The 14,663-nt window shown below is 46.1% G+C and overlaps 1 protein-coding gene across 5 annotated transcripts in view; it reads left to right on the top strand.

The window, feature by feature from the left end:
- The window catches only part of CPED1 (cadherin like and PC-esterase domain containing 1), a 433,838-nt gene that overhangs the window by 148,129 nt on the left and 271,046 nt on the right, over nt 1-14,663 (top strand). For 4 of the 5 annotated variants that reach the window (XM_088457670.1, XM_088457669.1, XM_088457673.1 and 1 more), the window contains one exon: nt 12,510-12,614. The exons of the other annotated variant lie outside the window; for it this stretch is intronic. In XM_088457670.1, the coding sequence (XP_088313796.1) occupies nt 12,510-12,614 (105 nt within the window). The remainder of the gene's footprint in view (nt 1-12,509; nt 12,615-14,663) is intronic. 5 annotated transcript variants of the gene reach the window in all.

The raw sequence follows: 14,663 nt of genomic DNA, 5'->3' as shown, positions 1-14,663 counted from the left end.
AGGGTGGGAGTTAGGGCTGTGTAGTGTAGTGTAGTGTAGTGCTGCTGTTGTCCACTACTTCAAAGTCCATAGGGGCTGGCTGTGTTGTGCTGTGCTGCTGTTGTTAATAGGGGCTGTGTCCACTACTTCAAAGTCCATAGGGGCTGGCTGGACTGTGTTGTGCAGTCAGTTCTCCATAGGGGCTGTGTCCACTCCAAAGTCCTGTGCAGTGTCCCAGTCCTAAAGGAGTGCTGTAGTGTTGTCCAGGGGGTGCTCTGTCCATCAGGGGTGCTCCCCCCAAGTGCTAAAAAAATAATATATTTTCTGTGTTTGTGAATTGTGTGCGCAGTAGCCGCACGTGCATCAACAAAGTAGTGCCAAGCGTGCGCCTGTGTCATAAGTAAAGGGCCGGCTGGCTTGACCGTTAAGGGTGCTGTAACCCCCGAAAGTACACTCCAGTCCAAACCAAAAAAAAAATTATTTTCTGTGTTTGTGAATTGTGTGCGCAGTAGCCGCACGTGCATCAACAAAGTAGTGCCAAGCGTGCGCCTGTGTCATAAGTAAAGGGCCGGCTGGCTTGACCGTTAAGGGTGCTGTAACCCCCGAAAGTACACTCCAGTCCAAACCAAAAAAAAAATTATTTTCTGTGTTTGTGAATTGTGTGCGCAGTAGCCGCACGTGCATCAACAAAGTAGTGCCAAGCGTGCGCCTGTGTCATAAGTAAAGGGCCGGCTGGCTTGACCGTTAAGGGTGCTGTAACCCCCGAAAGTACACTCCAGTCCAAACCAAAAAAAATATTATTTTCTGTGTTTGTGAATTGTGTGCGCAGTAGTCGCACGTGCATCAACAAAGTAGTGCCAAGCGTGCGCCTGTGTCATAAGTAAAGGGCCGGCTGGCTTGACCGTTAAGGGTGCTGTAACCCCCGAAAGTACACTCCAGTCCAAACCAAAAAAAAAATTATTTTCTGTGTTTGTGAATTGTGTGCGCAGTAGCCGCACGTGCATCAACAAAGTAGTGCCAAGCGTGCGCCTGTGTCATAAGTAAAGGGCCGGCTGGCTTGACCGTTAAGGGTGCTGTAACCCCCGAAAGTACACTCCAGTCCAAACCAAAAAAAATATTATTTTCTGTGTTTGTGAATTGTGTGCGCAGTAGTCGCACGTGCATCAACAAAGTAGTGCCAAGCGTGCGCCTGTGTCATAAGTAAAGGGCCGGCTGGCTTGACCGTTAAAGGGTGCTGTAACCCCCAAGTACACTCCAGTCCAAACCAAAAAAAAAATTATTTTCTGTGTTTGTGAATTGTGTGCGCAGTAGCCGCACGTGCATCAACAAAGTAGTGCCAAGCGTGCGCCTGTGTCATAAGTAAAGGGCCGGCTGGCTTGACCGTTAAGGGTGCTGTAACCCCCGAAAGTACACTCCAGTCCAAACCAAAAAAAAAATTATTTTCTGTGTTTGTGAATTGTGTGCGCAGTAGCCGCATGTGCATCAACAAAGTAGTGCCAAGCGTGCGCCTGTGTCATAAGTAAAGGGCCGGCTGGCTTGACCGTTAAAGGGTGCTGTAACCCCCGAAAGTACACTCCAGTCCTAAGTAAAAAAAAATTATTTTCTGTGTTTGTGAATTGTGTGCGCAGTAGCCGCACGTGCATCAACAAAGTAGTGCCAAGAGTGCGCCTGTGTCATAAGTAAAGGGCCGGCTGGCTTGACCGTTAAGGGTGCTGTAACCCCCGAAAGTACACTCCAGTCCAAACCAAAAAAAAAATTATTTTCTGTGTTTGTGAATTGTGTGCGCAGTAGCCGCACGTGCATCAACAAAGTAGTGCCAAGCGTGCGCCTGTGTCATAAGTAAAGGGCCGGCTGGCTTGACCGTTAAGGGTGCTGTAACCCCCGAAAGTACACTCCAGTCCAAACCAAAAAAAAATTATTTTCTGTGTTTGTGAATTGTGTGCGCAGTAGCCGCACGTGCATCAACAAAGTAGTGCCAAGCGTGCGCCTGTGTCATAAGTAAAGGGCCGGCTGGCTTGACCGTTAAGGGTGCTGTAACCCCCGAAAGTACACTCCAGTCCAAACCAAAAAAAATATTATTTTCTGTGTTTGTGAATTGTGTGCGCAGTAGTCGCACGTGCATCAACAAAGTAGTGCCAAGCGTGCGCCTGTGTCATAAGTAAAGGGCCGGCTGGCTTGACCGTTAAAGGGTGCTGTAACCCCCAAGTACACTCCAGTCCAAACCAAAAAAAATATTATTTTCTGTGTTTGTGAATTGTGTGCGCAGTAGCCGCACGTGCATCAACAAAGTAGTGCCAAGCGTGCGCCTGTGTCATAAGTAAAGGGCCGGCTGGCTTGACCGTTAAGGGTGCTGTAACCCCCGAAAGTACACTCCAGTCCAAACCAAAAAAAAAATTATTTTCTGTGTTTGTGAATTGTGTGCGCAGTAGCCGCACGTGCATCAACAAAGTAGTGCCAAGCGTGCGCCTGTGTCATAAGTAAAGGGCCGGCTGGCTTGACCGTTAAAGGGTGCTGTAACCCCCGAAAGTACACTCCAGTCCTAACCAAAAAAAAATTATTTTCTGTGTTTGTGAATTGTGTGCGCAGTAGCCGCACGTGCATCAACAAAGTAGTGCCAAGAGTGCGCCTGTGTCATAAGTAAAGGGCCGGCTGGCTTGACCGTTAAGGGTGCTGTAACCCCCGAAAGTACACTCCAGTCCAAACCAAAAAAAAAATTATTTTCTGTGTTTGTGAATTGTGTGCGCAGTAGCCACACGTGCATCAACAAAGTAGTGCCAAGCGTGCGCCTGTGTCATAAGTAAAGGGCCGGCTGGCTTGACCGTTAAGGGTGCTGTAACCCCCGAAAGTACACTCCAGTCCAAACCAAAAAAAAATTATTTTCTGTGTTTGTGAATTGTGTGCGCAGTAGCCGCACGTGCATCAACAAAGTAGTGCCAAGCGTGCGCCTGTGTCATAAGTAAAGGGCCGGCTGGCTTGACCGTTAAGGGTGCTGTAACCCCCGAAAGTACACTCCAGTCCAAACCAAAAAAAATATTATTTTCTGTGTTTGTGAATTGTGTGCGCAGTAGTCGCACGTGCATCAACAAAGTAGTGCCAAGCGTGCGCCTGTGTCATAAGTAAAGGGCCGGCTGGCTTGACCGTTAAAGGGTGCTGTAACCCCCAAGTACACTCCAGTCCAAACCAAAAAAAAAATTATTTTCTGTGTTTGTGAATTGTGTGCGCAGTAGCCGCACGTGCATCAACAAAGTAGTGCCAAGCGTGCGCCTGTGTCATAAGTAAAGGGCCGGCTGGCTTGACCGTTAAAGGGTGCTGTAACCCCCGAAAGTACACTCCAGGCCAAACCAAAAAAAAATTATTTTCTGTGTTTGTGAATTGTGTGCGCAGTAGCCGCACGTGCATCAACAAAGTAGTGCCAAGAGTGCGCCTGTGTCATAAGTAAAGGGCCGGCTGGCTTGACCGTTAAAGGGTGCTGTAACCCACAAAGTACACTCCAGTCCAAACCAAAAAAAAAATTATTTTCTGTGTTTAGCCGCACGTATATATCAAATCGATATAACATAAATGGAGGACCAAACTTTCTCCGATAAAAATAAAATAGAGAAAGATCAAGAACCACTTCCTCCTAGTGCTGAAGCTGCTGCCACTAGTCATGACATAGACGATAACATGCCATCAACGTCGTCTGCCAAGGCCGATGCCCAATGTCATAGTAGAGGGCACATACAATCCCAAATGGCAAAGTTCAGGAAAATGACCTTGAAAAAGACATTTAAATCAGCTGAAGAGAAACGTAAACTTGCCAATATGCCATTTACGACACGGAGTGGCAAGGAACGGCTAAGGTCGATCCCTAGTATGTTCATGACTAGTGGTTCAGCTTCACATGACGATGGAAGCCCTCCTCCCACTAAAAAAATCAAAAGAGTTAAGCTGGCAAAAGCACAGCGAAGAACTGTGCTTTCTAAGAAGATATCACAAATCCCCAAGGAGAGTCCAAGTGTGGTGGTGGTTGCGATGCCTGACCTTCCCAGCACTGGACGGGAAGAGGTGGCTCTTTCCACCATTTGCATGCCCCCTGCAAGTGCTGAAAGGAGCACCCACAGTCCACTTGCTGATATGCAAATTGAAGATGTCACTGTTGAAGTACAACAGGATGAGGATACTGGTGTAGCTGGCGCTGAGGAGGAAGTTGGCGAGGAGGATTCTGATGGTGATGTGGTTTGTTTAAATCAGGCTCCGGGGGAGACAGTTGTTGTCCGTGGGATGAAAAAGCCCATCACGGTCATGCCTGGGCAGAAGACCAAACATTCCACCTCTTTGGTCTGGCAATATTTCTATCCAAATCCGGACAACAACTGTCTTGCCATATGTACCATATGTAAAGGTGAAATAAGTAGGGGTAGGGACGTCAACCACCTAGGAACATCCTCCCTTATACGGCACCTGCAGCGCGTTCATAAAAAGTTACTGTCAAGTTCAGAAACTTTGGCTAAGACCGTAAGCAGTCCAGGGACACCTAAATCCCGTTGTCCTGTTGTATCCAAGCGCCTGCAAACCACACCGTCAACTCCCTCCTCGTCAATTTCCTCCTTAGTCAGGATCGGAAGTAGTCCTGCAGGCCATGTCACTGGCATGACTGACTCTCCTATCCGGGATTCCTCTGGAGGATCCTGCATTGCTACGCCTACTGCTGCCGCTGCTGCTGTTGCTGCTGCTGGGAGTCGTTCATCATCCCAGAGAGGAAGTAGGAACACCACTACTTTTACTAAACAATTGACCCTCCAACAGTCCTTAGCGAGGAGGATGAAGTACGACAGCAGTCATCCTGAAGCAAAACGTATAACTGAGGCCTTGACTGCTATGTTGGTGTTAGACGTGCGTCCGGTATCCGCCATTAGTGCAGTGGGATTTAGACAATTGATGGAGGTAGTGTGTCCCCGGTTCCAAATACCGTCTAGATTCCACTTCACTAGGCAGGCGATACCGAGACTGTACAGAAACGTCAGAAAAAGTGTCCTCAGTGTCCTGAAAAATGCCGTTGTACACAATGTCCACTTAACCACGGACATGTGGACAAGTGGAACAGGGCAGACTAAGGACTATATGACTGTGACAGCCCACTGGGTAGATGTATCACCTTACGCAGCAACAGCAGCAGCGTCACCAGTAGCAGCATCTCAGAAACGCCAGCTCGTTACAAGGCAGGCTACGCTGTGTATCACCGGTTTCAGTAAGAGGCACACCGCCGACAACCTCTTAGAGAAACTGAGGGAAATCATCGCCCAGTGGCTTACCCCACTTAGACTCTCCTGGGGATTTGTGATATCTGACAACGCCACCAATATTGTGCGGGCATTACATCTGGGCAAATTCCAGCACGTCCCATGTTTTGCTCACACAATAAACTTGGTGGTGCAGAATTTTCTGAAAAGCGACAGGGGCGTGCAGGAGACGCTTTGGGTGGCCCGAAAAATTTCTGGCCACTTTCGCCATTCAGCGACTGCGTGCCGAAGACTGGAGCGCCAGCAAACACTCTTGAACCTGCCCCGCCATCACCTGAAGCAAGAGGTTGTGACACGGTGGAACTCAACCCTCTATATGCTTCAGAGGATGGAGGAGCAGCAAAAGGCCATACAAGCCTATACATCCACCTATGACATAGGCAAAGGAGGGGGTATGCACCTGACTCAAGCGCAGTGGAGAATGATTTCCGTGTTGTGCAAGGTTCTCCAGCCCTTCGAACTTGCCACACGTGAAGTCAGTTCAGACACTGCCAGCTTGAGTCAGGTCATTCCCCTCATCAGGCTTTTGCAGAAGCAGCTGGAGAAAGTGAAGGAGGAGCTAAGACGGAGCGATTCCGCTCGGCATGTGGGACTTGTGGATGAAGCCCTTCATTCGCTTTGCCAGGATTCCAGGGTGGTCAATCTGTTGAAATCAGACCACTACATTTTGGCCACCGTGCTCGATCCTAGGTTTAAAGCCTATGTGGTGTCTCTCTTTCCGGCCGACACAAGCCTGCAGAGGTGCAAAGACCTGCTGGTGAACACACTGTCAGCTGAAGCGGAACGTGACACGTCAACAGCTCCTTCTTCATTTTCTCCTGCAACTGGGGCTGCCAGGAAAAAACTTAGGTATCCTAAGCAACCCGCTGGCGGTGATGCAGGACAGGCAGGACCAAGTTTGGACATCTGGTCCGGACTGAAGGACCTGGCAACAATTTCTGACATGTCTACTGTCACTGCATATGATACTGTCACCATTGACAGAATGGTGGAGGATTACATCGGTGACAGCATCCAAGTAGGCATGGCAGACAGTCCATACCTGTACTGGCAGGAAAAAGAGGCAATTTGGAGGCCCCTGTACAAACTGGCTCTATTTTACCTGAGTTGCCCCCCCTCCAGTGTGTACTCCGAAAGAGTGTTTAGTGCAGCCGGGAACCTTGTCAGCGAAAGGCGTAGGAGGTTGCTTCCACAGAATGTGGAGAAGATGATGTTCATCAAAATGAATTATCAGCTCTTCCAGGGAGACCAGCCTCCAGAAGGTACAGAGGGACCTGTGGTGGTGGATTCAAGTGGGGACGAGTTAATACTTTGTGAGGATGAGGATGTACACACTGAAGAGGGTGAGGAATCGGTGGATGAGGAGGATGAGGATGACATCTTGCCTCCATAGAGCCAGTTTGTGCAGGGACACATTAATTGCCAGCTTGTTTTGTGGGGGCCCAAACGAACCAATCATTTCAGCCACAGTTGTGTGGCAGACCCTGGCGCTGAAATGATTGGTTTGTTAAAGTGTGCATGTCCTGTTTATACAACATAAGGGTGGGTGGGAGGGCCCAAGGACAATTCCATCTTGCACCTCTTTTTTTTCTTTGCATTATGTACAGTTTGGGGCCTAGTTTTTCAAACTGCCATCCTGTCTGCCACTGCAGTTTCACGCCTAGATGGGTCACGTGTTTGTGCCGCCCACTCGTGTCGCTTAGCATAGTCATCCAGCTACCTCGGTGCAACGTTTTGGACATAAAAACACTATTGTGAGGTGTGAGGTGTTCAGAATAGACTGGAAATGAGTGGAAATTAAGGTTATTGAGGTTAATAATAGCATAGGAGCAGAAAAACCTACAAATTCTGTGATTTTAGCTGTTTTTATGCTTTTTTAAAAAAAAATACAGATCCAAAACACAAAACCCAGAACCCAAAACACGGAAGGGTGGTTTTGGCAAAACCAATCCAGATCCAAAACACGAAGAAAGATCCAGATCCAAAACCAAAACACAAAACACGAAAAGTGGCCGGTGCACACCCCTAGATCCTATATAAGGTACCCGCATCGGCGCCATTTTCTCAATCGGCTGTGAACAGTGAAGAGGGAGGGTGGGAGTTAGGGCTGGCTGGGCTGTGTAGTGTAGTGTAGTGCAGTGTAGTGTTGTGCTGTGCTGTGCTGCACTGTGCTGCGCTGTGCTGCTGTTGTCCATAGGGGCTGTGTCCACTACTTCAAAGTCCATAGGGGCTGGCTGGACTGGGTTGTGCAGTCAGTTGTCCATAGGGGCTGTGTCCACTCCAAAGTCCTGTGCAGTGTCCCAGTCCTAAAGGGGTGCTGTAGTGTTGTCCAGTTGGTGCACTGTCCGTCAGGGGTGCTCCCCCCAAGTGCAAAAAAAATATATTTTTTCTGTGTTTGTGAATTGTGTGCACTGTTGCTGCACGTGCATCAACAAAGGAGCAGCGCCAAGCGTGCGCCTGTGTGCCATAAGTAAAAGGCCGGCTGGCTTGTCCGTTAAAGGGTGCTGTAACCCCCAAAGGGCACTCCAAACAAAATAAAAAAATATTTTTTTGTGTTTGTGAATTGTGTGCGTAGTAGCCGCACTTGCATCAACAAAGTAGTGGCAAGCGTGCGCCTGTGTCCCATAAATAAAGGGCTGGCTGGATTGACCGCTAAAGGGTGCTGTAACCCCCAAAGGGCACTCCAAACAAAATAAAAATATATTTTATTTTGTTTGTGAATTGTGTGCGCAGTAGCCGCACGTGCATCAACAAAGTAGTGCCAAGCGTGCGCCTGTGTCCCATAAATAAAGGGCCGGCAGGATTGACCACTAAAGGGTGCTGTAACCACCAAAGGGCACTCCAAACAAAATAAAAAAATATATTTTTTTGTGTTTGTGAATTGTGTGCGCAGTAGCTGCACGTGCATCAACAAAGTAGTGCCAAGCGTGCGCCTGTGTCCCATAAATAAAGGGCCGGCTGGATTGACCGCAAAAGGGTGCTGTAACCCCCAAAGGGCACTCCAAACAAAATAAAAAAATATATTTTTTTGTGTTTGTGAATTGTGTACGTAGTAGCCGCATGTGCATCAACAAAGTAGTGCCAAGCGTGCACCTGTGTCCCATAAATAAAGGGCCAGCTGGATTGACAGCTAAAGGGTGCTGTAACCCCCAAAGGGCACTCCAAACAAAATAAAACATTTTTTTCTGTGTTTGTGAATTGTGTGCACTGTGGCTGCACGTGCATCAACAAAGGAGCAGCGCCAAGCGTGCGCCAGTGTCCCATAAGTAAAGGGCCGGCTGGCTTGTCCGTTAAAGGGTGCTGTAACCCCCAAGGTACACTCCAAACAAAATAAAAAAATATTTTCTGTGTTTGTGAATTGTGTGCACTGTGGCTGCACGTGCATCAACAAAGGAGCAGCGCCAAGCATGCGCCTGTGTCCCATAAGTAAAGGGCCGGCTGGCTCATTTCTGAAAGGGTGGTGTAACCCACAAAGTGCATTACTCTCCAGCAAAAATAAAAAAATATTTTCTGTGTTTGTGTGCGCCTTAGCCGCACGTATATATCAATATAACATAAATGGAGGACCAAACTTTCTCCGATAAAAATAAAATAGGGAAAGATCAAGAACCACTTCCTCCTAGTGCTGTTGCTGCTTCTGGGAGTTGTTCATCATCCCAGAGAGGAAGTAGGAACACCACTACTTTTACTAAACAATTGACCCTCCAACAGTCCCTAGCGATGAGGATGAAGTACGACAGCAGTCATCCTGAAGCAAAACGTATAACTGAGGCCTTGACTGCTATGTTGGTGTTAGACGTGCATCCGGTATCCGCCATTAGTGCAGTGGGATTTAGACAATTGATGGAGGTAGTGTGTCCCCGGTTCCAAATCCCGTCTAGATTCCACCTGCATCCTCAAAGCAGCAGCGACAAGCGTGCGTCTGTCTGTTAAAGGGTGGTGACACCCTCAAAGTGCGCTCCACAAACAATAAAAAAATTCTTCTTTTTTTTTCTGTCTTTGTGAAATGTGTGGGCTGTAGCCGCACCTGCATCCTTAAAGCAGCAGCGACAAGCATGCGTCTGTCTGTTAAAGGGTGGTGTAACCCTCAAAGTGCGCTCCACAAACAATTAAAAAATTCTTTTTTTTTCTGTCTTTGTGAAATGTGTGGGCTGTAGCCGCACCTGCATCCTTCAAGCAGCAGCAACAAGCGTGCGTCTGTCTGTTAAAGGGTGGTGTAACCCTCAAAGTGCGCTCCACAAACAATAAAAAAAAATCTTCTTTTTTTTTCTGTCTTTGTGAAATGTGTGGGCTGTAGCCGCACCTGCATCCTTAAAGCAGCAGCGACAAGCGTGCGTCTGTCTGTTAAAGGGTGGTGTAACCCTCAAAGTGCGCTCCACAAACAATAAAAAAAATTCTTCTTTTTTTTTCTGTCTTTGTGAAATGTGTGGGCTGTAGCCGCACCTGCATCCTCAAAGCAGCAGCGACAAGCGTGCGTCTGTCTGTTAAAGGGTGGTGTAACCCTCAAAGTGCGCTCCACAAAAAATAAAAAATATTTTTTTTCTGTCTTTGTGACTTGTGTGCGATGTAGCCGCACGTGCGTCAACACAGTAGCAGCGCCAAGCGTGCGCCTGTGTCATAAGTCAAGGGCCGGTTTGGACATCTGGCCAGACTGAAGAACGTGCCAACAATTTCTGACAAGTCTACTGTCACTGCATATGATACTGTCCTCAAAGCAGCAGCGACAAGCGTGTGCGTCTGTCTGTTAAAGGGTGGTGTTACCCCCAAAGTTCGCTCCAACAAAATAAAATAATCTTTTTTTCTGTGTTTGTGTGTGAAATGTATGCGCAGTAGCCGCACCTGCATCCTCAAAGCACCAGCGCCAAGTGTGCGTCTGTCTGTTAAAGGGTGGTGAACCCCCAAAGTGCGCTCCAACCAAAATAAAAGAATCTTTTTTTCTGTGTTTGTGTGTGAAATGTATGCGCAGTAGCCGCACCTGCATCCTCAAAGCAGCAACGACAAGCGTGCGTCTGTCTGTTAAAGGGTGGTGTAACCCTCAAAGTGTGCTCCACAAACAATAAAAAAATTCTTCTTTTTTTTTTCTGTCTTTGTGAATTGTGTGGGCTGTAGCCGCACCTGCATCCTCAAAGCAGCAGCGACAAGCATGCGTCTGTCTGTTAAAGGATTACATCAGTGACAGCATCCAAGTAGGCATGTCAGACAGTCCGTACCTGTACTGGCAGGAAAAAGAGGCAATTTGGAGGCCCCTGTACAAACTGGCTCTATTTTACCTGAGTTGCCCCCCCTTCCAGTGTGTACTCCGAAAGAGTGGTTAGTGCAGCCGGGAACCTTGTCAGCGAAAGGCGTAGGAGGTTGCTTCCACAAAATGTGGAGAAGATGATGTTCATAAAAATGAATTATCAACTCTTCCAGGGAGACCAGCCTCCAGAACGTACAGAGGGACCTGTGGTTGTGGATTCCAGCGGGGACGAATTAATACTCTGTGATTGAGGATGTACACAACACTGAAGAGGGTGAAGAATCGGTGGATGAGGAGGATGAGGATGACATCTTGCCTCCGTAGAGCCAGTTTGTGCAGGGACAGATTAATTGCCAGCTTGTTTTGTGGGGGCCCAAACGAACCAATCATTTCAGCCACAGTCGTGTGGCAGACTCTGGCGCTGAAATGATTGGTTTGTTAAAGTGTGCATGTCCTGTTTATACAACATAAGCGTGGGTGGGAGGGCCCAAGGACAATTCCATCTTGCACCTCTTTTTTTTCTTTGCATTATGTAGTGTTTGGGGCCTAGTTTTTCAAACTGCCATCCTGTCTGCCACTGCAGTGCCACTCCTAGATGGGCCACGTGTTTGTGCCGCCCACTCGTATCTCTTAGCATAGTCATCAAGCTACCTCGGTGCAACCTTTTGGACATAAAAACACTATTGTGAGGTGTGAGGTGTTCAGAATAGCCTGGAAATGTGTGGAAATTAAGGTTATTGAGGTTAATAATAGCATAGGAGCAGAAAAACCCACAAATTCTGTGATTTTAGCTGTTTTTATGCTTTTAAAAAAAAAAAAATACAGATCCAAAACACAAAACCCAGAACCCAAAACACGGAAGGGTGGTTTTGGCAAAACCAATCCAGATCCAAAACACGAAGAAAGTTTCAGATCCAAAACCAAAACACAAAACACGAAAAGTGGCCGGTGCACACCCCTAATATATATATGTGTATATATATATATATATATATATAATATATATGTACTGTGATAGTATGCTAATTGATTGTGATCGCAATGCTGCCGCTGCGGTACATGAGGACGCCCGCTTTACCTTACACAGATCCATAATGATTAGCAAGACTGCAAAAACATCGGTACAATGGAGTACCATCGCAGCCTCATGCACACTTGCACAAGGTCAGACCTTACTCAGAAATTGCTAACTTCAGCGCACGCTATCAGACCCCAGGCTGCGTAGGACATTGCGTTGGATAATTTGTGCACACCCCTGCAACGGTGTCCAAACGCACTGGTGCACCTGCGTTCGGTCTGCGTATTCACTGTGATCGCGGTCCCGATCGCAGTGGCTGGTTCGCACACACATGCACTGCGATGCATACGCATGCACAGGACGAAACAATTGGCCGTTTGCGTGCATATTAGCAACTGCGTTCCTTGCTGAATCAGGCCCTGATTTCTCTGCATTTTATTATTATGTTGGATACAAGTCTCTTTTGCTGGCCCATTACAGAGTGCTGTTAGGATTTCTCTTGTTTTTTTCTTATCTAGAGAAACAAAATGATGGTTTTCTCTTATATTAAAGACAAACTAACTGAAGTGCCAAATATTGGTTTCATCTACAACATCGAGTCCCAACAATCACAGGTGTCAGACCATGCCATTCAGTTTGGTTAATTCTGGGGCAAATGTACTTACACCATGTCAGATCAACAAACAAGGCTCTGCTTATTTTTTTTCTTTATGCATCATAAATGGCTCCTATTGCAGGTTCTTAAACTTCTTACATGTACTTTCTAACCAAACTTTGTAAAATAAACAAGGGAGAATATGATAAATGTAGAATGGGTCAAATGAGAAGAGGCAGTGAACTCCTATTTCCTCCAAGTTCTATAGCATGAATATCCCTTATGTTCTGCTTTCCTCTTTGGTTGGTAACTTGAGATTTTGTGAAGCTTTCTCTATACTGTGCTATGCAGGTAAATTGTACATTGAACATTGTATTACTATTATTCTGCTTTTAGGCAAACATTTGCTGGTTGGACCCTATTCTACATATGACATGGGAGCAAATGGATAAATTACAGATTTCATTTCAAGAACTGACAAATCTGGGAAAGTTTGAGATGGTAATGTGTCTTTTGTGTCATGATTATTCTCATTATAAAATATAGACTTTCACATGTGTACAGGTTTGTGGAAGCAGTTATCAGGATCATCTGTATAAGATAAAGGTTTTGTTTTTATTACTGATAATACAGATCAGTGGAGGTTATTTACTGTATGAAAAACGCCGAGGCAGACCACAAAATACCTTGGGCTAAATGTAATAGAGTGCGAGCCGGCGCAGCTGCGTGAATACATGCGAGTATTCACGTTATTTTTAAAACAGCAAGCATATTAAAGGCTAAACCAGCTTGCTTTGCCTTTAATATGCTTGCTGTTTCAAAAAAAACGGGAATACTCTCATAAATTCCCGCAGCGGCGCTGGCTCGCACTCTATTACAATTAACCCCTTATGATTGGACCACGGTGCCACTACAGTCTCCCAGAGCTCAATAAACTGCATGTCTTCACTCTGGACAAATCTTTAGGAAGTGCATTGTACAGAAGTGTCAGAACTACACCAAAGTCCTATGTCCTATGTCTTACTTGTAATACGTTCACGTTTCTCTCCTATAACAGTACTTGCTTTAGCCTTATTTATGGCTGAAATAAATGAAGACTGAAGAGACATCAGCACTGTTTGTTGTATTACATATTACTTTTGTGAGTGTGAAGGTTTTAATACATTGCTTGGACTCCACTTATGTTTTCATGGGCCTACAGTATGTCAGGGTTATACTCTCATTCAGACAATGTTCATCCAAGAATTCTACCTCAATTCAATATCCTGGGACAACTTGGGTGGCAAAGATATACACCAGGGGTCCCTATTTATTCCAAGAGAATGTGCTTTAGCTTTGTTGCATGTGAGGCTGGTATACATTGGGAGGGGGTCGACTCATACTGTTTTGTCCTCCTCTAAAGAACAGTGATTCAGATCCATAACTATAGCAATGGGAACTGACAAGTCTGGTTTTCCTGTTGTAGTAGAAACAAGACCAAACTGTGTAGTATTGGGTTTGGTTGCTGATTTATTAATTTTGCACCATTTTGTGCATGGGAACTATTTTGTTTCATTAAAAGTATAGGACAAAATCCCTTCCATTTCTGAGCTTCATTGTAGAATAAAAAGTTTTTTATAGAGTGAAATTTGCCATTGCCAGCAAGAAACATTCCTGTAGGTGCACCCCTCAGAGTTCTTTATCTCATTACAATAATCTCACTCCACAATTTGAAATCTAATTTTAGCACTCTTCCTCAAAATGAATCTCACTGGCGTGTCTTCTCTACTTCACAAGAATGCTTACTCTCTGCCCAGGACCGGTGCAAGGTGTCTGGGCGACCTAGGCAAAATTTCATCCACCAGCCCTGCTCCCTCCAATTCATACTATACCACACATTAGTGTTGCAAATTCATAATATATGACCAACTAATATGCCACACAGCAGAGACCCAAATCATACTGTGCCTCATAACACTGCCCCCAATTCATAATATGTTATACATCTGTGCCACAAATTCATTATATGCCACCCAGCTGTATCCCGAATTCATATTATGCTACACATCAATGCCTCCAATACATAATATGCCACACATTTGTGCCCCCAATACATATGCCACACAGCTGTGCATCAAATGTATTATATGCCACATAGCCATGAATTATGCTACACAATGCCCCAAATATATATGCTACACATGTGCCCCAAGTTATTTATATGCCATACAGCAGTGCCCCAATACATTATACCAGACATCCATGCCCCAATATATATTTATGCCATACATTCATGCCCCAATATGTGTCAGCACCCATTAACCCCCCTCCACATGCACACATATACACCTCACCCTGCCAGCACTCATTAAACCCACACATACACTAACCCAGTCAGCACTCAATAAAACCACCAACACCTCTAAACACACTAAGTCTGTCTGCACTCATTAACACACACACAAGCCCTACACACACCTGCATCAGACTTGGTCATCAGTAGTCCAGCTGGGACTGAAAGAGACACCCTTTGTTTTTGTTTTTTTGTGTGGACTCAGTGGTGCCCTCAAG

This window comes from Taudactylus pleione, unplaced genomic scaffold (genome assembly GCF_031769625.1).
Source record: "Taudactylus pleione unplaced genomic scaffold, aTauple2 ptg000041l, whole genome shotgun sequence".
Taxonomy (NCBI): domain Eukaryota; kingdom Metazoa; phylum Chordata; class Amphibia; order Anura; family Myobatrachidae; genus Taudactylus; species Taudactylus pleione.
Note: the sequence above shows the minus strand (reverse complement) of the source record. Positions and strands in the feature narration are given on the sequence as shown.